General features: G+C 35.7%; 1 protein-coding gene across 1 annotated transcript; it reads right to left on the bottom strand.

Moving 5' to 3' along the window:
• Positions 1–23,545: 23,545 nt before the first annotated feature.
• On the bottom strand, positions 23,546–24,730 carry LOC139864303 (uncharacterized mitochondrial protein AtMg00810-like). The gene is made up of 2 exons (XM_071852897.1): positions 24,613–24,730; positions 23,546–24,513 (listed from the first exon to the last, which is right to left on the bottom strand). Exons 1-2 carry the CDS (start codon positions 24,728–24,730, stop codon positions 23,546–23,548), a joined length of 1,086 nt encoding a protein of 361 aa, XP_071708998.1.
• Positions 24,731–25,758: the final 1,028 nt, after the last annotated feature.

Here is a 25,758-nt window from a genome sequence, read left to right as displayed (position 1 = left end):
TTCTGATGGAATTGTGGTTCGGAATAAGGCACGTCTTGTGGCCAAGGGATATCGACAACAAGAGGGTATTGATTATGACGAAACGTTTGCTCCGGTTGCTAGGATTGAGGCTATTCGTCTTTTCCTTGCATTTGCTTCTCATATGAAGTTCACAGTGTTTCAAATGGACGTCAAAACTGCTTTTCTGAACGGTCATCTTCAAGAGGAAGTCTATGTCGATCAACCAGAAGGCTTTGTCGATCCCATTCATCCAAATCACGTCTACTTCTTGGAGAAAGCTTTATACGATCTGAAGCAAGCACCGCGTGCATGGTACGAGACCTTAACAAAGTACTTGCTGGACAATGGCTTCTCTCGTGGAACGATTGATATAACTCTATTCATCCGTAAAAACCACGATCACATTCTCTTGGTTCAAATTTACGTTGATGACATTATTTTTGGTTCCACGTCCCCGGCCTTATGCAAAGAATTTGGTGATCTTATGGCCAACAAATTCGAAATGAGCATGCTTGACCAGTTAAATTTCTTTTTGGGGTTACAAGTAAAACAATTACCAAACGGGATTTTTCTCAGTCAAACAAAGTATGTCAATGATATGCTAAAACGTTTTAAAATGACTGCTTTAAAACCAATGACAACCCCAATGAGGACTTTACTGGATGCTGATGCTAATGGGGAACCCTTTGATGTTACACTTTATCGAAGCATGGTTGGTTCTTTAATGTATCTGACTGCAAGTCAACCTGACATTACACTTGCTGTAACTGTCTGTGCCCGCTTTCAGTCAAACCCTAAGAAATCTCATTCCAAAGCAGTTGTTAGGATTTTTCAGTACCTTAAAGGTACACCTAACCTTGGGATCTGGTATCCTCATGGATCCGATTTCAATCTCACTTCTTACACTGATACGGATCATGGCAGTTGCCATGTTGATAGAAAAAGTACATCTGGATCAATTCAGATGTTAGGGAATAGGCTAGTTAGTTGGTCATCCAAAAAGCAGAACTGTGTGTCTTTATCAACAGCTGAGTCTGAGTGCATTATTGCAGCTCATTGTTGTTCACAAGTTTTGTGGATGCAAACTCAACTTTTAGACTATGGCTTTAAGATTTCTAAGACCCCGATTTACTGTGATTCACAAAGTGCTATTGCAATTACAAGCAACCCGGTCCAGCATTCTAAGACTAAACACATAGATATTTGCTATCATTTCATTAAGGACCATGTAGAGAAAGGGGATGTAGAGTTATACTTTGTGCCTACCAAAGTGCAATTAGCTGACATGTTCACTAAGCCTTTAGATGAACTTAGGCTAAAATTCTTGATCAAAGAGATTGGCATGGTAGAGTATAGTGCTTGATATTCCTTAGATCTGTTGGGACTTATTCTTGAGATCTTGTGTTAAGGGGGAGTAGATACTTTCTAGGGGGAGCAACTACTTTCATATGCTTTGGATATCATCTTTTAAGGGGGAGCCTTTAGATTTATGATAACTTCCTGGATATAATTGTTCAATGGTTACATAAGGGAGAGGTAACTCATTGATATCATATTTCAAGGGGGAGTTAATTCATTTTCTAGGGTAATTTATCAAAATGCTGATTTACGTTCTTGTATATCACATTTTGAGGGGGAGAAAACGGGAGAAAATGAGAAAATTACTCAAAAATATTGTTTTTCAAACGTGAATTCATAAATTCTTTATTTTATATCTGAAATAATTCACTAAGGCTTGTATACATCTCAGTATGCAACCCGTTTTAACAATTGATATCACTGAAGATTTGTACTTTGTTCACAAAATTCAAAGTTCTTTTAAGTACAAATCTTATTTTGGAAAATTCATAAAAATTGGAAAAGATAAAATCCAAAAATATTTGTTTTTTACTGGATAAAATGCTATTTTTAGCATTATACCGAATCTGACATCCAACAGTACAGATTCGGTAAGTTCAAAATTTTCAAAATTGTCTCAGAAATATTTTTTTCATAAAAAGATTGAAATGAATATTGAGAGAAAAAGTCAATTTGTCAAGATTTGAAGTTAAATTGATAAAGTTTTGAAAATTGGACTGAATTCGGTATAATAGGCCCATTTTGTAAAGCCCATTCGGTATTTTACCTTCGGTATCTATAAAAGGAAGGTCAAAGTCAAACTTACTCATTTACTGTTGTTAATTACCTACCGAGTCTGCTTGATTATACCGAATCTGCCTAATCTACCGAGTCCGTCTCTCTGTATCTTCAAATTCTTGGGTAAATGTTCATTTTAATTAACATACTTATAGATCTGAGATAATTATTTGTCTATCAACCAGAAAAGATCAAAATAACTGGATTTTAACTCTCAATTTTGAAATTCTGTTGATTTTACCAAGTCTGAGTCGTATTCTATTAATCCTTGATTAAACTCAATTGATTTGGTTAATTAACATGAATTCTTGTCTAATCTGAGTTATATTGATTGATCTATCATTTGACCAAGCTTGATTACATGTTTAATTGATTGTTTGATGGATTCTGTATCTACCGAATATGTTCTATCTACTGTACCGAGTCTGTTCATACAATTAACATGTTGCTATGATTTAATTGATTGGTTAATTGATTATGGTTGTGATTTTACATGATAGAATATGCATGTTACAGTGTCTTTATGTTAATTTTGGAGATACCGAATCTGTTCTTCTCTTGATACCGAATCTGACTTTTGGTACCTTGAAAATTTCTGATTTTTATCTTCAAACACTTAACTTGTTTATTCTATATCTTTCTGATCTGAAAACTCAAGCTTATTTGGTTACAGAATCTCAAGTTTTCATGACTACCGAATCTGCTTGAAATGTGTTTAAAAATTGACTAAGTGTTGTTCTGATTCTTTGTGTAGTATAATTGACTTTGCATGATAAATTTGTATTGTGATGAATATCATATGAATGTCATGATTGTCATTTATTTGATCATATTTGAGAATAAAAGATTTTTTTATTTTTGAAAAACCATAAAAATCTTAAAATAGAAAAGATAAAACATATACAAAGGATTTCAAAGACAAATAAGAATAGAGATATATGCTTTTTGAATATCTTGTGGTCTTCTATTTCTTATTTGTACAGCTAAATGGCGAACAATCACTTCATCAACTCTGAAACCAGTATTCCCTGCAACTAATGGACATCAATTCTAGAGAGGCACACACTGTGGCCTGCTCTCAGTACTACTGCCAGTGTAGCTGTAACAGATCTGGAGTTACTTAACAGAACAATTAGGTTTGTGGAAGCTACACAACCTACTACTGAAAATCCAGAGGGAACACAAGCTCATTTTAAATTTCAACTGAGAGGAGTTCAAGGGAGGAGGAGTATCACTAAAGCTGATTTCAGGAGGATATTCAGACTTCCTATTGTGCAGAATGCTCCTGCTTTTCCTGCTACTCAGCAAATGATGACTTCTGTCTTTGATCTTGGTTATGTTGGAGCTACCAATGTTCCACCAGCTAAGTTTCAGAAGAAATATCTGCACTCAAGGTGGTATGTGATCTTCTCAATCATCAACAGATGCTTGCTGATGACAAGGAGTGGATCCGATAGCTTGACTGTGCCAATGCTGAAAGTATTCTACTTTTTCATAAGAGTATAGGCTCCTGACTATGCTGAGCTTTTATGGGATCTGGTTCAAGCTCAAGTTGATAAGCCAAGGGGTTCATACATCCCTTGCGAAAGGTTTTTCTGTATCTTTATCCATGATGCTATAAATGCTTGCAGAAATGCAAATATATTTGTACCAGGTACACATGGATTACAGATGAAACGATTTGGGGAGCTGAAGATGAATACCCCGATGGTGTCTGATAATCAATTCACTGCGCCAATTCCAAATTGGCTAGTGAGTCTAGCTGAACCCAAAGACGCTCGTATGCATTCTTATTTTGAGGCTGTAGGAATACCTCTTCCGAACCCGGTATAACAAGAACAAGTTGAACCCGCCGCGGTCCCAGCCCCAGAGGTTGTAGGGGAACCTGTAGTTCAACCACCCAGGCCAGCTAATCCTCCATTTAGGGTGAACCTTAAATGATCTAGGGCAGCGCACCAAGCTCAACCGGTGAGGATCAGGGAACCTAGTCCAATTAGGATTGAACCAACCCTTTCCACAACACCCGAAGTGAGCAGTGACACCGACACTTCAGCAACAGCATCTGAATCGTCTCCCGAACATTCTCCTAAGAGAACTCGATATATACCTAATGAGATGATTCAGACTCCGCCAACCCAACGAGTAACTAGATCTAGGACTTCGACACCTATCGTCCGCCAAACAGTTACTACTACCGTTGGTGATACGGATCAAGACCTAGAACCAATTGGGTCACCCTCACCCATCTTCGTATCACATCCAATAATAACAGTAAGCCCTACGCTAAATGAAGCGCAAGTTTCGGTAGGCAAGAGATCTAAACGCACGGATGGTAAAAAGGCCACTAAGCCCATCCAATCTAAACAGGACTTAATAATAAATCCTACAAAGCAAGGTGCTTCGGCATCTAAGGAAGTAAAGTCTTCCTCTGCAGTAAAGTATGCGTTGACTCAATCGATTGAGGAAACTCAATCATTGAAGTCCAGAACGGCCGAAGGGGAGCCGAAAAGTCTTGAAAAGGCACCCTGCGTATCGGCTGGAAATCCTCCTGTGCCTCAATGTACAACAGAGTCTCGAGGTCCGGCTTATCTTGATGAGGAAGATCTACCGCATCACATGGAAATGAGTCAACATGACAATCCTTCAGGATATTTATCAAACTTCCAGCAGACTAATCCCTTGATTCATGAAAGTGATTCGTTGGATCAAACCACTTCTCTTCCGAATTCTGAATCTCAGGGTCTGGAGGAAGAGTCTTTAACTGAAAGAGATTTACCACCTCATGGTATATCAATGATTTCAGGAGTCGGAGATAGCAATATCTATGCGAGAGTTAACCCGACGGGTAGTTCTGCTACTTTGTCAGAGTCCCATGAGACCAAAGTCATGGAGGCGGATGCTTCGAAAGAAACTTCGCCGGTGACAACTCTGGTTGTTACCCAACCTCCATCAGAAGGTGTGACAATCGCTCCAAATCCATATGGACGAACACGTCATTCATCTATTTCATTGTGAGGTATTTGACCTCTATATGATACGTTTGGTAAACATTGCATTCTTTTGAAAAGGCACACCATAAATGAATATTTAAATCAAAGGTTTTCGATAGCTGATGATTTCTACATATAGACAATCACCGTAAATAATAATTTACAATAGTACTTCCGTTGACAATGCAGTCAAAATAATATACATGGTGATGATTTGGTGAATGCAACGTTTCCTTGAAAAATATACCATGTAAGACTCCATGCACATAGCTTGTCTAACATATAAGCAAACAGCAGAAGACTTCTAGGGAACCTGAGAATAAACATGCTAACAAGTGTCAACACAAAGGTTGGTGAGTTCATAGTTTTAATATTTCGTATAATCTGTATATAAAGGTGGATCATAAGATTTCAGTTGTTTCACCTGAAACGTTTATCAAAAGATTCTACAAGATTGAGCACCCTGGTAACTAAGCTTTAACGTCTATAATAAGTACCCCTGTTTTAACATACATGCAACCAACATGTACAATACACGCAAACCAACGTGTACTAAACTCAAATAACATACGTCTGTTTTATAGTTCAGGCTAGGGTTTCTATACCTGGAACAGATGGGGATGTCAAGCCCTATGGATCCATATACAACTACTCGCGCCCACCAGTTCTTATAACTGGCAGTTACTAGTTACCAAAGCTAATGGATTTTCGGTTCAAAATCAGTGTAGAATTTAGTATGTACTTGTATCCATTGCGTTTAAAATAAAGTGCATGTATTCTCAGCCCAAAAATATTGATTGCAAAAGCAATTAAAAAGGGAGCATATGAAACTCACCTTAGCAGCACATAAAGTTGTTCACCAAAATTTGATCGAAACTCGGAATACCCAAGATCTCAACCTAGAGAACATATGTTGGTCAATAAATGTTTAACAAGCTAGGTATGGTCATAGTGTATCACAATCCTAATGATCGAGATCGACATACAAAAGTTATCCAAAGTCGTTTCGAAAGGTCAATTTTGACAATAGTTCAACAAAACGAGACGTACCTTATATAAGGATTCATTTACTCGGTTGGTAATATTCAAAAATTCAATTTATCAATCTTACCAACAAGTTGTTTAAATATTAATTGCATATTCAAAAGCAATTCCAATTAACATCAATTATAATTCAGTTGACCATATCTTTTGTTTCGTTCATCAAAATTACGCGATTTCTAAATGAAAAGTTATTGATTTTTCGCCAGCTTTCCAAAAACATGTATATCATATACCTTTTACCAATAATATATGTATTTAATTCGTGATTCATTATAAACTGTTTAACGATGAAATTTAGCATACAAGCCTGTATAAATATATATACTCGAGCACTAGACATGGATACACAATTAATTTATAAAATATAAAATATAAATGCTTACGTATTATTATTGTGATTCAATATTTCAGAAAAGTACGTAGACGTAACGGAGATGATAAACACTAGGTTTGACTTGTGAATATTACCCACGAATATTAGCCCTAACCTCCATAGCTATAACCCATAGTTTCCTTAGCTTTATCCCGCTCGAAAAACTTGTTTTGAAGTGACACGCTCATGACCTCGTCGTAGTATTTTATGTATAATATTAATTAATAATAATACTACTAATAGTATTAAAATTAATTATAATATTAATTAATTAATTAATTAATTAATTAATAATAATATATAAATATATATTACAGAGGGAGATAGATGGATTGGTGTGTGTGTGTGTCTCGAAGCAAAACGAATTCAATTTATAAACTTTTCCTGAAATTTGACCCCATGCGATCGCATGGGTTTTATGCCTATTTTCCATGCGATCGCATGGCCCCAAAATCCAGCTCACATTTTTTTGTATTTTTGTTTGTCGACATAATTATTAATAATATATATAATATATTTAATTTATATAATTAATTATATATTATATTAAATTCACATGCATAGTTAACTTGTAATTTTTGTTCCGATAAGTCGTACGTTGTTACGCGACTTATGTCCCGGTTTCGGTTTTTTGAGTGTCCCTTTGTACGCTGAGAAAACTTGTAATTTACATTCTGGGACACGTACCTTTGTCAAAATATAGCCTTAAATTATCCCTAAATTATACCACCCAAAGTATATCTTAAACTTTCGAGTATTTTGGTCATTTACTTCTATAAATCATTGTCTCGTTATTTATTAATATAATAGTATTTATCAAACGTTTCATAACCAAGTTAATATTTATTCTCAATATTTATAAACACGTTTTAAAATACGTATCGCAAGTTATTCATATAATTAATTCTTATCAGTTAATATTCCTTATTATTGTATATGTCCAAATTACGTTATTTAAACAAATAATTCACCATTTATTCCGAATACCATTAAAAATGAATGATTTCTCAAATCAACGTGGACCTCTCAACAGAGATACGTAATAATATCATAATTCTTAAGAGACTCAGTAAATATCTTTTACTAGAATCATTTGGCATAATCTTTTAACTCTGTAGTTAAATATATCAATCAGATAATCAAACCAATAAGTTTAATGCAGAGTATCATATCCTCAACACTTTGTTACATTTTCAAGTTATAGTATATGTATCTATATATAATTGTTCGCGTTTTGTTGAGAACAATCGAAGGTTAATTGAACAGTTCAAAATTTTGAGATTTAACTTCATAGACTTTGTTTATCGTGTCGGAAACGTTAATCATACAAGATTAAGTTTAAATTTGGCCAGAATTTTCCGGGTCATCACAGAAGGGGATATCACGAATCTGACTAGTAGTATGTACAGCCCTACATATAAGAATAATACCGCACAATCATCCTTACCTGCCCTCACGGCAACTCATACACTTCCATCGACATCACCTTCAACAGGTACTGCTGCTGCTGCTGTTCCCATTGTTACTTTTCCATCATCACCCTCTCATTTACCACATTTCTATGATGCTTTGGAGCAAGAATATTTCAGTCGTATGTTTTCTAGAGTCAATCTTGATGTTCTTCGACGTACTTCGCTTCAAGCATTATTTCGTGCTCGTGTTCGATATCCACTTACTTCCTGCTCTTCTCCTTTAAGTCCTCACCGTGATGATGAGCATGACGATTTTGATCCTCAGAATAGTCATGAGGGGGAGATAGGAGTAGATGGAGAATATCTATCGGTGAACATTTCAACCAAGGGTGGTGATGTGAGATCTTCATCAGCTTCACAAGCTCAACGAGTTCAGATGGAATCAGAAATGGTTTCTGTACATGATGAAATTAATGATAAGGAGCCTGAGCAAGTTATAATTCCAATTGTTCATAAAGAGGCTGATAGTGGACCAGTAGATGAGGATTTGAACTTAAGTGATTTTTATCTTGAAGAGATGAATGATGATGGGTTTGTCATCTTAAGCAAGTTATCTTCAGTATCTTCAATTCCGGAAGATGTAGAGATTATAGATGAAGGGAATCCTGATCCAGTAATAGAAAGTGATGATGAAATGGATTCTTCTGATGACGAAGAAGACAATCATTATGTTGATCCAAATGAAGATGATATCTTTGATCATATTGAAGATAATGATGTTCCAAATGATGATGCAACAAATCCTACTGATCATTCATCGAATTCTACACCTTCATCGAGTTCACATCTAACAAATGCTAATGAAAGCTCAACTTCTGGTACATCTACATCAAGTGAAATAGTAAATTCCAGATTCAAATACAACCATGGAATATTCTTTAAGAATCAGGAACAAAGATTGTTATTGGGAGTTGAACATGATTTTATAACGTTACGAAACACATTCATCAAAGAAAATGCTTACAAGATCTTCCGCATCAAAGATACACCAAGGAGTAAAAGGTTTACTTATATAGGTTCACGATTGCTTCCAGCAAGTGAAAGGAATTGGTATGAGTTTATGTGGAGGAAACATATCAACAAAGATGAAGATGATTTGTGGCTTCAAAGAAAATATCGTATTTCAGAAGTGTTGAATATTGCTCGAGTCGGAGTAGAGATAAGTGAAAAGAAAAACGTCATCAGTCAGTTCCATGTTATAAGAGAAGATGAGAAAGAGTACAAGTTCACAGAAGCAGATTTTCATAATCTTGATATGCTTGACATCATTCACATCTACAACTACCTCAGTGTCATCACCATTCGACCTTTTGCTAAAGCTCAAGCTTTGGAAGCTGTGAAAAGATACATGATGGAGACAATTGAACTGATGCGACGTGAAGATTTTCAAATAGGTCTCGAAGCAAATAGGAAAAAGATTCGAATAACGTGTCCGAATCAATTTACGGAGGGACTGAAGGATATGAGGATGTTTCAAATGCAATTCGAACCCGAAGGGTTTGTATTTGTAAATTCTCAAAAGGAAAAGGTGTTCATTCGTACTGAAGAGCTGAACAAATATTCAAATGGAACACTTAAGGCTGCACTAAAGTATCTTAAAATTCGTCAAAGCAAGGTTGATGACTTTGATACAAAAATGGGTCTTGGAGAGTTTATAAAGCATATCAGAGATCGTTTAAAGCTCCGAATCCGTACAAGACAGTTTGAGTTCTTCGTGGCCAGAGAAAGAGAAGGTATTTCAAGGAAATGGATGAATATCCATTACATGAGGGAGATCCAAGAAAAACGTGGGGAGTCTGGAAAACTTCTAAGCAAATTTTAGAAAATCAAGTAGAAGTTTCAAAACCAGATGGCTCACGATGGAAACTAACGTTTTGACCTCTCAAGATTTCACAATAGGATTATATTGTAAAGTTCACATTTAACACTAAGGGGGAGATTGTTAGGACCCCGAAGTTGTATAGTGTTAATGTGAATTAAGCTTAAATGAAGGTTCCTTAGAAGAGGGCTATATAAGGAACCTATGTAGTCCTAATTAGATAGCCATTGTATTGTAACAGAGTTCTAGAAGCTGTGGAATTTAATTTGTACCGATTCTCTCTAGTACTGAGTCTCCTTCTTACATACCAAATCTCATTCTATCTTATCATTTCTATCAATCTCAACATGATCTGACCTATCAACTACGAACAACCTTGATTTTACGTTCAAGTTGATTCTCAACTTCGTTTTTATAAGCAATAAAGCTCCTCAATTTCTTCATCTTTACTTTGCAACAAGTACACATAACAATACTTCATGCTATCATTGATAAACATAAATGAAGTACTTGTTACCATTCCCCATTGGAATGGATTTCATATCACACACATCGGTGTGGACCATATCAACGGGTTCGGTTATTCGTTCAACTGAAGATGATCTCGTTAATTTGGCTTCAACACAAGTTTCACATTTATAGAACACAACCCTTTTAAATGTACATTCACTGTTGGTCAACATCACCTTTTGAACATACTTTCCATTTTTATTTTTATTTTTAAACGTCAAACTTGTTCAACAAACATCCGGACACCAGATTCCTTACGAATATCAGGAACATCCAACACATTATTCAATGTGAGTTCCTATCCAGAAGTTAATTTTTCCAGGATCATCACTCTGGAATATAAACTAAAATAAACTATTTTAGCAAAACAGAAAATTTCAGTCAGCAAATACTACGTGAACTAAATTAATTTGGGTTTGTCAACCCAAATAAAAGTTTCATTTTACCGTGAACAAACTGAGTTAAACCAAACATGTTTTAACTCAACTAAATTAAACCAATCAGGTTTCAACCAAAGAGGTAAACCGAGCAGATTCAACCTAAACAAGTAAACCAAATAGGTTTAAACCCAGTCGGGTAAACCAAATAGGTTTCGACCCAAACAAGTAAACCAAACATGTTTAAACTCAAACGGGTAACCAAACAGGTATCACCTTAAAACTGTTTCAACTCAAACGGGTAAACCGAATAGGTTTCAACCCTACAGTTAAAACCAAGTAAGTTTAAACACAAACATGTAAACAAAACATGTTAAAACTAAAGGTTTATACTAAACGATTAAACTAAACCGTTTTCAACAAAACTGGTTAAACCAAACATGTTTAAGCCGAACTATTAAACAAACAAGTTTAAATCTGGTTTAATAACAGTCTAAAACTGTCCGAATACTGTCCCAATGACAGTCTATAACAAATGTCGAATACTGTCTAGAAAAAGATCGAAATACAGTTCGAAATCAGTCCAGAAACGATCCAAAGACTATTCGAATACACGTTATAAAATGATCAACTTGCGCACAAGTAATCTAAATGATTCCAAACCTGAACCTCGCTCACAATTTTAGCATCATGTTCCCCTTCAGCAACTTGGAATTGGTTTCAGCCAAGAACCTCGCAAGGTGAAGTCAAGAACCTCACAAGGTTCAATAGTCAAGTAAAAGAACATCTTTTACTACAACATAGCGGCTTCAGTTAAGAACCTCACAAGGTTCAATGTGGTCAGATAAAAGAAAATCTTTTTCTGTCAGCGCTTAAAGTTCAAACAAATAAACTTCTTAGGTCTTTCGGTCTGAGGAAAAAAAACCACATTAGAAAGCAGTTCAGTCAAGAACCCCGCAAGGTTCAACTTGGTCAAATAAAAGAAAATCTTTTATAGCCAACATATAAGTTCACACTTGTGAACTTTCCATGTCTTTCTCAAGCAGAGAAAGGACCGCATTCCGGTGCTACTGTCGTAACAGTTATAATAATAGCATAAGTAACCAATATGTTTACAAATTGAACCCAAACTAAATCAGTTTGAATTTAAACGTAAACATAATATAATAAGTATAAATATAAATTGTCTCAACCAAAGTAACCGCAAATAATATTAACAAGCTGAACGGTGCCCCACGTTGTTGGGGCAAGAAAATAATTAAAAGAAAGTTTAGTGCGAAAATAAAAGAATTAATAACTTAAAGGTTAAAAAGAAAATTAAAAGTGAAGGAAAGAAAGTGTCAAACAATAATTAGAAAGGGATAAATTAAAAATTAAGAATAAAAATATTAATGAGGTTTAACCCCCTAACCAATCAAATGTCTGGAAGAATACGCTAATTAGTATAATAGATAATAATCAACAAGATTAATAAAATATTCTCTTCGGTCTACACAAACAATTTAAGAAACACAAATCGCATAACACTATAAAGTTTGTAGACTTTTATGCTGTAACATCCAGCATTTTTCCGTTAAATTTATTTTTAACACCGTCTTTTTTTTAGATGATATCTTTCGTTATCTAAATTCGTATCGTTCGTTAACTAACGTTCTTAATATTTCCTTTATTTAATTATAACATCTCTCGGTCACTCTAGCGTTTTAAAATACTTGTTCGGTTAATTCCCACACCCGACAACAAACTTGAGGGACTAGTTTTGCCACTTGACCAAAGAAGTGACTAGTGGTTGACTAGTCAACCATTCACCTCCTCCATTCATTTTATTTCTTTTTCTCTTTTCCATTTTCTTTCAACTAACACTTCCAATCTTTACATCTTTTTTTTATCTTCACAAAGATTCATCACCTAAATCCGATTGGAGAAGCAAACATCAAAACAAATTAAATTTTCGTGATCCTCTCTTCATCCTCTACATTTTGGTACCAATTTCATCAAGTTTGGGTAACTTTCTAAAAACACTAGATTTCTCTAAATTCATTTTATATACTAGAAATGGTGTTAATTAGTGTCTATGGCTCAAGTATAACATGAATATATGTTTTGGTTGCTCGATTTGTTGTTTTGAGTAACTAGTTTGAACATTTGAAATGGGTTTACTTAATCTTGAATTTTGGATGAGTTAATGTTGTTAAATTGTTAAATTTCATGTTTTAATTGTGTTACTAGTATCACTAGCTTCGTTTTGATGCGTAGATTGATTAAGAAAACATCAAACACATGATTATTGATTTTTGTGAATTTTGGTTAGGGTTTGATAGACTTAAAACGAACTTTTGATGTTTGAATGCCATGAAATGTTTTTAGTAAGTTTTTAGTTGTATTGTATGTTTCATTACCTTCAAAACGGTGTTTCATATGTGTAAATTGGATTCCCGAGTCAAGAAATGTGTTTTGTGAACTTGAAACCTTGATTTTGAACGTTTAATGATCATTTGATGAGGTTTTCATTGATGTTAATAATGGATTTGATTCATGAAATGTGTTTAGTTGTATTCCTTATTAAATTACCTTTCCAACGATATAAGATACATGTTTTGAATGTTTACGGTTCATAAGTTATGGTTGTTTGAAGTTGAAATCGTCTAAGTGTTTAAACTGCCCCAGAATTGCTGAAACAGATGCAGATGCGGTGCATCTGCCTCAGATGCGGCGCATCTGAGGCAGACTGCCCAAATATATCATTTCTCGTTTTTATTTAGCCATGCTATGCACCCCCGATTGATATGAAACTTGGCCAACATGCTTATACATGACTTCTAAGCTCAGAAAAATAGTTCAGGACCCGACCCGACCCCGTTGACTTTTTCGTTCACTTTGACCAAGTTTAACTTTTAGTCAAACTTAACAAAATACTTATGCAATCATTCTAATCTTATTTTATACTTGATTCTTGCATGAAACTTGACAACGTGATTCACATGCTATATAATCGAGTCGTAACGAGCCATAGGACTAATTGAATACATTTCGCCCGACCTTGCGTCGTAACCAGTTAATTGATACAACTTACTTGTTTAGGTCAAGGCTAAGCAACTTTCATGCACACGCTTACTTTGTGAAGTACATTTATACTCGTGCACTCGAGGTGAGATCATAGTCCCATCTTTCAACAACTTTTATACTTTTAAATCATGGGATGAGAAACATATACGGTTTTATACTACATACTTTATACTTTGAACACAAGTACGAAAACAAACATTCCACAGCGAGTTAGAACAAAAAGCCTCAATTCGATTATCATTAGTTACACTTGCAGGGTGTAAGTTAGAACTTATATTATGTGATCAGATGTGCTTGACGAGCCTCATTTGGACGGTTCGCTACCGTTAGTGAAAATATATATTCGGGTTTAGTGTATGTTCTAATACTACGCAACAGAGTGCAAAACAGTTAAGTCTTGATAATTGGGTGCTCGCGAACAATACTTTTGGAATGCAAACGATTTAGATAATCAACGTTATGGAAATACAAAATCTTGTGGTTCAAAAACACCGTTTACAAACACCTATGATTTCACCAACATTTTTCGTTGACAGTTTTCTATATGTTTCTCAGGTTCATGAATGACTATTTGATACATGCTTCCGCGTACACTCATACTTGCTTGGGGTTAAGCATACATGCATACACTCTGATTACTTTCTTGGAGTCAAGCATACATACACACTTACGCTATTTATAGCAACCGTGATTTTAAACTAATTATGTCGCAAGTTATTTCATTTATACTTTACTACTTTTGTAAACTTAAACTTGTTGTCGATCCGTTTGGTAAACTAAACTTTGTAAGTCTTGTACTTTACAAATGAATGCGACATAATTTTGGTCTAACACGTCTCATATAGGGACTACGACCACGCAACGGGACCTAAGTTAACGACGCCGTCAATGACGATTTTGTCGGGTTGCTACAGATGGTATCTGAGCGTTGGTTGTAGGGATCTAGGATGTGTATTAGTGTGTCTGACAGAGTCGTTAGGAAGCATTAGTGAATCTAGACTACAACCGGATAGTTAGCCATTGCATTCTGACATACATTTGCTATAGATAGCACTTACTTGACTACTTGTGCATTATACTTGAATCATTCTTAGGCAAACTTTTTAATGGTACCAAGTTTTCTTCATACGAACTCGTATTCTGCAACTTTCTGGTAACACACGTAAATTCAAGATTCATACGCGTAAGGATGACGAAGACTTCATTAGTCACACTTGTTCAGGAACTCTGTCTCCCAGATTGTTATTCGCCACCGTTTCAACTTACTATCGGTGTCACACCGGTGTTCTTTACTATTTACCACTTCTTGTTACTACCATCACTACTCTAGGTGAGTATCGTCATTAATACTTACCACTACGGTTGCGTACTATTCGTTATCATGATTCGTTACTCTTTTCGTACCTAAAGACATTATTGTCTGACTTGAACCGCATTGACGTGAACAATCATTTATACACTTCCCTCGGGAAATGCACCTTCAGAGTTGCACTAATTCTTTCGATTAAATACGAGTCACGTTAGTGATGTCGCTATGCTTTGTTCATTTTAAAACTTCACGGTTACACGAACCTGAATCTATGGAGTGATGTAGGGATGGAGGTATGAGTTAGCGTAATATAATGACACTCGATCAACGTGGTTATATTATGGTAAGTCATACCAAAGTTCTAATGACACGTAATGGTGGTTGGACTAGATCAACTTAATCACCACCATGTGCCATGTACATGACTTCATCTTTCTTGTTTGGATATCTAAAAACCCCGAGAATACTGATAACAACCATACTAGGTACACATCTCCGATTATTGTTGAACCATATTTATGCTTCCGAATGAATGACAAATTCCTTCAACTTCAACCATATGTTACACGTGTATACTATCTCGTTTTCGCACAGTCTATTCGACGAACTACAAAATGCTTGTTATGCTCACATCGAGGCGGAAACTTCTCTCGCATTACACTCGTACTTCCGTATAAGGAAATTTTTATTCTAAATTCTCAATAGAGAGAGAGACTCTTCATGTTATACTAGTATTCACCACGAGGGTGGATAGTCCTGACGAACATTTTCAGAACCCGATAAGAAACTTGCTCTAACAAACGTTTTCGATAACCGATAAATCTTCCGCGGCGTGAAATTCTTGAGAAACAGAAACTTGTTCCAACAAACGTTTTCAAGTCCTAACATACTTGTTCGAATATACAATGTACCTCGTTTCGGATCGAGATCCTCGTTTCACTTCTAAATTTCGGGGCGCCTTACAAAAAGCCTCGGGACAACGTTTAGACATGAGTACAACGCATCAACCACGAACCGATGAACAAAGCAAACATATGATTCAAACCTTGGAAACCATAATACGAGTTTGTGTTATCAACTTCAAACTTACTTGAGAAAAGTATTTGCCTTTAGCCGAATTCTAGTACTACAATAATTTTTATTCGGGTATTAACGCCACACCTTTCGAAAACTCATATAGCCGCCATTGTCATTTTCTAGATTGTTGAACCGAAGTAGGTGACAAGCAAACAACCGGACCCGAACTCATTCATGAAATAACCGTTAAGATCGTTCAAATCCGAGAAAGGCTCAAGACGGCCCGTAGTCGCCAAAAGAGCTACGCCGGTGTTAGACGTAAACCTTTAGAATTCCAAGTGGGTAACCGTAACGTTAAAAGTCGCACCTTAGAAAGGTGTAATCCATTTCGAGAAACGTAGAAAGCTAAATACGCGATATTTTGATCCTTTTAAATCTTGGGGCGTTTTGGACCCGTTGCTTGCCGTTTAGATTTTCCGACTCATTTGAGTCTCTGTTCATCCTACATTCCATGTACCTAACTTAAAGAAGTGTCTTATGGAACAAGAACTTGTTATCCTTTTGATGAACTTCCTATCGATGACAAACTTCACATTCTAGGAGAACCGGTTGAAATTATGGATCGTGAAATCAAACTCTGAAACAACGTAAAATCCCGACTGTCAAGCTCGTTGAAATGCCCAAGGAAGTGCCTTCACTTATTCGTAGAATTTGCAACGCAAGATCTCTGGGAAGAAACAACGACTACTACTTCCAACTAAATTTCGGGTCGAAATTTCTTTTAAGGTGTAGGTACTGTAACATCCCACATTTTTCCGTTAAATTTATTTTTAACACCGTCTTTTTTTTTAGATGATATCTTTCGTTATCTAAATTCGTATCATTCGTTAACTAACGTTCTTAATATTTCCGTTATTTAATTATAACATCTCTCGGTTACTCTAGCGTTTTAAAATACTCGTTCGGTTAATTCTCACACCCGACAACAAACTTGAGGGACTAGTTTTGTCACTTGACCAAAGAAGTGACTAGTGGTTGACTAGTCAACCATTCACCTCCTCCATTCATTTTATTTCTTTTTCTCTTTTCCATTTTCTTTCAACTAACACTTCCAATCTTTACATCTTTTTGATCTTCACAAAGATTCATCATCTAAATCGGATTGGAGAAGCAAACATCAAAACAAATTACATTTTCGTGATCCTCTCTTCATCCTCTACATTTTGGTACCAATTTCATCAAGTTTGGGTAACTTTCTAAAAACACTAGATTTCTCTAAATTCGTTTTATATACTAGAAATGGTGTTAATTAGTGTCTATGGCTCAAGTATAACATGAATATATGTTTTGTTTGCTCGATTTGTTGTTTTGAGTAACTAGTTTGAACATTTGAAATGAGTTTGCTTAATCTTGAATTTTGGATGAGTTAATGTTGTTAAATTGTTAAATTTCATGTTTTAATTGTGTTACTAGTATCACTAGCTTCGTTTTGATGCGTAGGTTGATTAAGAAAACATCAAACACATGATTATTGATTTTTGTGAATTTTGGTTAGGGTTTGATAGACTTAAAACGAACTTTTGATGTTTGAATGCCATGAAATGTTATTAGTAAGTGTTTAGTTGTATTGTATGTTTCATTACCTTCAAAACAGCGTATCATATGTGTAAATTGGATTCCCGAGTCAAGAAATGCGTTTTGTGAACTTGAAACCTTGATTTTGAACGTTTAACGATCATTTGATGAGGTTTTCATTATTTTTAATGATGGATTTGATTTATGAAATGTGTTTAGTTGTATTCCTTGTTAAATTACCTTTCCAACGATATAAGATACGTGTTTTGAATGTTTACGATTCATAAGTTATGGTTGTTTGAAGTTGAAATCGTCTAAGTGTTTAAACTGCCCCAGAATTGCTGAAACAGATGCAGATGCGGCGCATCTGCCTCAGATGCGGCGCATCTGAGGCAGACTGCCCAAAAATATCATTTCTCATTTTTATTTAGCCATGTTATGCGCCCCCGATTGATATAAAACTTGGCCAACATGCTTATACATGACTTCTAAGCTCGGAAAAATAGTTCGGGACCCGACCCGACCCCGTTGACTTTTTCGTTGACAATGACCAAGTTTGAATTTTAGTCAAACTTAACAAAACACTTATGCAATCGTTCTAATCTTATTTTATACTTGATTCTTGCATGAAACTTGACAACGTGATTCACATGCTATATAATCGAGTCGTAACGAGCCATAGGACTAATTGAACACATTTCGCCCGACCTTGTGTCGTAACCGGTTAATTGATACAACTTACTTGTTTAGGTCAAGGCTAAGCAACTTTCATGCACACGCTTACTTTGTGAAGTACATTTATACTCGGCACTCGAGGTGAGATCATAGTCCCATCTTTCAACAACTTTTATACTTTTAAATCATGGGATAAGAAACATATACGGTTTTATACTACATACTTTATACTTTGAACACAAGTACGAAAACAAACATTCCACAGCGAGTTAGAACAAAAAGCCTCAATTCGATTATCATTAGTTACACTTGCAGGGTGTAAGCGAGAACTTATATTATGTGATCACATGGGCTTGACGAGCCTCATTCGGACGGTTCGCTACCGTTAGCGGATGAAAATATATTTTCGGGTTTAGTGTATGTTCTAACACTACGCAACAGGGTGCAAAACAGTTAAGTCTTGATAATTGGGTGCTCGCGAACAATACTTTTGGAATGCAAACGATTTAGATAATCAACGTTATGGAAATACAAAATCTTGTGGTTCAAAAACAACGTTTACAAACACCTATGATTTCACCAACGTTTTTCGTTGACAGTTTTCTATATGTTTCTCAGGTTCATGAATGGCTATTTGATACATGCTTCCGCGTACACTCATACTTGCTTGGGGTCAAGCATACATGCATACACTCTGATTACTTGCTTGGAGTCAAGCATACATACATACTTACGCTATTTATAGCAACTGTGATATTAAACTAATTATGTCGCAAGTTATCTCATTTATACTTTACTACTTTTGTAAACTTAAACTTGTTGTCGATCCGTTTGGTAAACTAAACTTTGTAAGTCTTGTACTTTACAAATGAATGCGACATAATTTTGGTCAAACGCGTCTCATATAGGGACTACGACCACGCAACGGGACCTAAGCTAACGACGCCGTCAATGACGATTTTGTCGGGTCGCTACATATGCATACAAGTTATATATTTTTCTTTAAAAAAAATCACGATCATGATCAATATCCATTCTATACACATATAGAACATATGTAGTGTATATATATATATATATATATATATATATATATATATATATATATATATATATATATATATATATATATATATATATATATATATATATATATATATATAGAGCATACCCATAACAGCATATCAGTTTATAGAGCATAAACACAATAGTATTTATCCCGAATAGCTTTGACAGCAGAATACTATGCAGTTTTGGTATTAAAAACGTGCTAGTTATTAACTACACTAATTGTGAAGGCATATATATCACCGGTGTACTCCGTACAAAAAGATATTAAGATATTCGCAAATAGACAATTGTACGTAACATTACATTACATAGCAATTTGCATCCATATAAGTCAATCGATACAAAGTAACAGCATACGAGTATTCAAGGAAAAATACAAGGTAAGAGATCAATATTTAAAATAGATCCACGTGATGTCATATTGAAGAGTAATTATCAATGCGTTTAAAGATTAATTATTTACATCACTAGGTTAACATAATATGTTAAGTCTATCAAATCAAATCGTAAAATATCTAGTATATATACATGCATCCTCTGATTGTATATGTAATCATCATTTACAAAATAATAATGTAAAAGGAGTTCCAGGCTATTATTTGATAAAGTCCACAAACAATTTCATTAATCACAAATTATATCAGTAGGCTAAAGTTCTAACGCAATTAAATAACCACAATTCACGTATAGTTTATCCATTCACGCATGCTAATTAATTAAATACTCCGTACATCAATAGGTGTTGACTGTACACTATAAATTCTACTAATTTTAGCAAACACAAACATGCTTATATGAAATATGTTTCTAACTTTCTATTCTATAAGCCCGCATATACGTGACTCGCTACCGAATTACATATTAAATAAACATAATTGAATTTACAAATTTGTACATATACGATACGATTATAAACGATAAACTATCATACAATCTATTCAAACAACAAGATTGAATCGTTAGTCTAAAACTCAATTTTAGATCGTTTAACATGTTTACCAATTTCGTATACGAATCTGTTTAAGTTTGTAGGAAAATTGTATACGAAACGAATAAACGATGATAGAATGAACCGGGCTTGTGTTTGACACAATTCCCTTAAACAGATTCGACGTCTGTTCCCAGGGTACACCGGTCCGAAGCAGCGTACTGCCGGACTTGACCAATTGCCTGAAAGAAAACCGGAACGGGGAGACCTTGTTGCGGCTGAGAGGAAACTCTAATCATATAAGAATGTTTATGTGATTTTTGGTGTATCTTTCTTCAAAGCCTAAGGCTTTTAATTATAGTGGAGACTATAGCCTTACGTTTGTTCCCACACCCGATGTGGGACAAAATACTAAAACTTCTAAATTTTGCACCAAACTAGAAACTTTGAGATTCGATATCTCATTCACCTTTAATCCGTTTTGGACACTCTTTAACTCATATTAAAGCTCTCGTCAAGGACTACAAAACTCACTAAATAGTTACTATTATATGTCACTCGAACATATAAGTAATTTGTCCAAAGTTTGGTGAAAACACACGTTTTTATCAAGTTTTTCCAACACAGTTACCCTGTAAACCCGAATATATCACAAAGAGAATGCCATTACGAGTGAGTTTGTGTTGGTGATTTTAGTGTAATTCAACGAATCGTTATTTTAGTGTATTGGATTTACTTATTTGAAAGTGGAAGTGATTGTTTGATACTCTACAAGAATTCGGAAAGTGTGGAGTACACGTTCCTAAAGAGTTAGAATAATCACTTAGTGTATAGTTGAACTTGGATGGAAAACTTAGAGCAAGACAAGACAATAGTTGAACTTGGATGGAAAACTTAGAGCAAAACAAGACATATCAAAATCCTGTAATAGGCCGCGCCGCGGCTACACAAGCCGCGCCGCGGCCCAACACGTGTTTTGAGTTTCGAGTTATTTTGTTGATTTTGATATGTGATGAAGCTTTAAGTCGCGGCGCGCCTCATGCAGTCGCGACACGGTTCAAAGGGTTAATTTGATGTCGAGAGAAATAGCAAAATTTGAAAATTGGGTTCAGTGTTAAGCCGCGGCGCGGCTTAAGGCATAAAATCTGAACTGGTGCAATTTTCCCCCAAAAGGTGTGTTGTTTCCAAACGTTACTTATTGTCTCCTGATCAGTGTAGGATGGTTTTGGACATCAAAAACACATGTTTTAACATCAAATAAAGTGGTGTTGGTTCCCAAATATTGTACCATTTCATTATGGTAACATATGAAAGGTTGTTACTCTTCATTCACACCTTTTGATCAACTATAAATTGAACACTTCTTCATTTGAGAAAAGGTTCGAGAATTTTATAAAAATCATTCACTTTCAACATTCAAACTTACAGATTTTACAATCTACAATTGCAAAGAACAAATATTCTTTTGGTCAAGAAAGATTGTTCATACTAGTTTTATTCTAATAGTGATTTCATGTAACACGTAACCAAGTGGGTTGAAATACTCTATTAAAAAAGTGTTCACACGATTCTAGTATCAATCCGGTGATAGATTCTTTACCCACTAATCCATATTTTTCTACAGTTTAATCTCTAGATATTGAATTCCTTAGCAATCTTGCGCCTCATTTTCGAAATCTACAAATGAGAGAGAACTATTGTTCCCCGTTGAACGTCTTCATCTAGAATAGCATTTCTCTATTACCCGAAGCGTGTATTAATTAATTATTTCACTTTCAAAACAACCATAATCCATACCAAATAATGCGTGTAGCAAGACAAACCATATTCATCTTGTTGGCAAAGTTTGCTGAACAAATAACATTCAAGACCCCCTTGGAGCTGAGTTCATAATTCCCACTAACACAAGAAGTAATTTTAGAAAAGCTATACTTAGATACACGGGGTTTAATCGTGTTATATTCATAATCGTTTCTGACTTCTTTTGAAACCTTAAGATATACTATTAGTAAGGTTAAACATGAGAACTCGTGGAATTAATTGTCGATAATGCAAATTCGGTGAACCATTTGGGTCGTACCTTTTTCATACGGATTCCATGAGAACTCGTGAAATAAATTGTTGAAAATGCAAATTATGGGAGCATTCACCATTTTAGCCATATCTTTTTCATACACATTTCGATTAGTTGATTTAAAAGTTAAAATCCCGTAACTTAAAAAGCTACTACTTGCTCAATTATTTAGGGTCCTGGACTATTACTAGTCCCTTAAAAGCTCCCCGTTTGACAACATATAAATTTACAAGTACTACCAACGGGCAACGACATGTCCCAAAACATATATTTAGCAAGTCTTTGATTATCTTTAAATATTACGTAGCATGTTATGCCTTTCTCCAATCTCACCAAAGACACAAATAGTGAAAAGGAAGCGATAGTGGGATCCATCTGTAGCTATTTTTTGTTTGCGTTTGCAACAAATTAAAGAAAAAGAATAATTAAAAAGAAGATGGTAACAGTAATTTAGTTCTTCAGTTAATTATTTGGCATTCGTCTTTTGTCTTATTAGGCAGCGTTATATTATAAAACTGAGAAGGCGTTTGAAAAAATTAAAACAAGTCAATGGCTCTTGCAACCACATTAAGTCTAGTTTTCGTGTATCAAACTAGAAATTTATGCAAAACTGAAAGTAACAATGAATCGATGATATTGCATTCCATCAAAGCCGAATATATACAGCAAAGTTACGCGGTATTCCTTAACTATCTAGCTAAATATAAGGAGCCTATTGCGTACAAGATTTGTATCAAACTTTATATTAAACTTATCATAATCTATTCTAAATATATACAATACTAAATAAGGATGATATTCTCGACTCTAATACTCCCCCTCAGTCGGAGCTGTGGACGGACTCAAAGACTGGAACGAAATTCATTGAACAAAATGCGAGGTAATCCTTTAGTGAAGATGTCAGCGACTTGAAACCGTGTGGGCACATGAAGAACAAGAACTTGCCCTTTGGCGACCTTCTCCCGTACAAAATGTATGTCGAGTTCTATGTGTTTCGTTCGCTGATGCTGAACTGGATTACCAGTGGCACTTACATTATCACAAAAAACCAGAGTAGCTTTGCGAATGGAACATGTTAACTCAAGTAGTAAGTTACGTAAACAACAATTTTATGCCACTACATTTGCGACACCCCGATATTCCGCTTCGGCACTAGATCGGGAAACAACAGCTTGTCGTTTGGAGGGCCACGATATCAAATTATCTCCTAAATACACACAATAACCAAATGTGGATCGGCGAGTGTCCGGAAAACCAGCCCAATCAGCATCGGTAAATGCAACAAGAGATCGAGAAGATGATGGAGAGATATGCAACCCCGTAGATAGGGTGCCCTGTAGATAACGAATGATACTCTTTAAAGCGTGCATATGTGCCATACGAGGAGCATGCATGTGTAGACAAATCTGTTGGACTGCATAAGATATATCGGGTCTAGTGAAAGTTAGATATTGTAGAGCACCCGCCAAACTCCGATATAACGTAGGTTTCGGATACAGGTCACCAAGATCAGCACTTTGCTTCCCTTGTAGATCGACTGGTGTAGCAACCGGGTTACAGGAGGTCATACCCACACGTTCAATTATATCCATTGCATAAGCTTTCTGAGTTAAAAATAGACCTTTAGAACTACGTGTGACGTGAATACCCAAAAATGAACTAAGTGGTCCAAGGTCTTTCATAGCAAATTCAGTAGCCAACAGACTCAGTAGATGATCATGCAACTTATCCGAAGAAGAAACCAAAATGATATCATCCACATATAATAAAAGATATGACGTGTCATATCCCTTACGATACACGAAGAGAGAGTGATTGCATTTACTATGGTTGAAACCGATGGCAGAAACATGAACAGCAAACCGTTGGTACCAAGCACGAGGTGCTTGTTTAAGACCATAAAGTGATCGCTTCAAAAGACACATATGATTGGGAAATTTCTTATCACGGAAACCAAGAGGTTGGTACATATAAACTATCTCCGATAAGTGACCGTGCAAGAATGCATTTTTGACGTCGAGTTGGTGAATAGACCACGAGTTAGAAACGGCTAGTGTGAGTACTGTACGGATAGTAGCTGGTTTAACAACAGGTCTAAAAGTCTCATGACAATCAATACCAAGTTGTTGAGCGCAACCATCACCAACAAGCCTAGCTTTGTATCATTCAAACTGACCATCTAATTTAGTTTTGTGTTTAAAAATCCACATGGAGAGGATAACATGTATGTGTGGTTGACGAGGGACAAGGATCCACGTCTTATTATCCATAAGGGCCTTATATTCGTCGGTCATGGCACGGTACCAATTAGGGTCGGAGAGAGCGTATTTTGGATTGGAAGGGATAGGAGAGATAGTGGGCGTAGCAGATAGATTGAAGGGGACCTTAGGTTTAACTATGCCGAACTTACCACGCGTTTGCATGGGATGGGAAGGATGTGGTGGCGTCGAAGAAGGAACAGTAGAAGAAGAGACATGTTGTGGGATAGATGCCTCAAGAGAAGAGGGAGGATTATTTGTTGGGCAGAGGTTAGAGAGGTTAGATGGATTTAAAGGCGGAGATGGGCTAGTTAATGGGCTAGAGTGTGCTGGAGGTGGGCTAGCGGGCGGAGAGCTAGGTAAGATTGGGACATCAGTGTGAGCTGGGCTGGCAGATTGGCCCGTGGAGTTGGATTGCTCATCATTTAGGTGAAAGAAAATAGGATTTAGATTATCATGAAGGAATTGGTAAGTTGATGGTGTTCGAGGAATAGGAGTGGAGAAGGGAAAAGTATTTTCATCGAAATGGACATGTGATAATGCTAAAAACGAACATATATTTCATAGCATTATCCCTCAAGAAAGACAAGCTTTTGGTTGCAATTGTTCTATTTACAAGTGATATTCGTTTAAATAATAAAAGGTGAAGACAAAAGACAGATTCGACGAATTGAAGACGCAAACGACCAAAAAGCTCAAAAGTACAAAGTACAATCAAAGTGGTTCAAATTATTGATGAGAAACGTCTCAAAATTACAAGAGTACAAGACGCAAAATGCAAAGTACAAGATATTAAATAGTACGAAAGGACGTTCGAAAATCCGGAACCGGGACCAGAGTCAACTCTCAACGCTCGACGCAACGGACTAAAAATTACAAGTCAACTATGCACATGAATATAATATAATATATAATTAATTCTTAAAATTATATATATATTATATTGTTTAATAAAACCGTCGGCAAACAAGAAAACAAATCTGTGTGAGCTGGAAAAGCAGGCCATGCGATCGCATGGCCTGGAAGTGCAATTTTCATGCGGTCACATGGCCCCAATATGCTGG

The sequence above is a fragment of the Rutidosis leptorrhynchoides genome, chromosome 1, assembly GCF_046630445.1.
Source record: "Rutidosis leptorrhynchoides isolate AG116_Rl617_1_P2 chromosome 1, CSIRO_AGI_Rlap_v1, whole genome shotgun sequence".
Lineage (NCBI taxonomy): Eukaryota > Viridiplantae > Streptophyta > Magnoliopsida > Asterales > Asteraceae > Rutidosis > Rutidosis leptorrhynchoides.
The sequence above is the reverse complement of the archived record's forward strand: the minus strand, read 5'-3'. Positions and strand labels throughout refer to the sequence as shown.

Excerpts from the sequence above, each read along its gene's own strand:
- LOC139864303 (XM_071852897.1), bottom strand. The coding sequence starts at position 24,730 with ATGACCGACGAATATAAGGCCCTTATGGATAATAAGACGTGGATCCTT. Across the intron at positions 24,514-24,612 it reads ACACAAAACTAAATTAGATG|CTACTATCCGTACAGTACTC; the intron begins GTCAGTTTGAAT and ends TTGTTAAACCAG.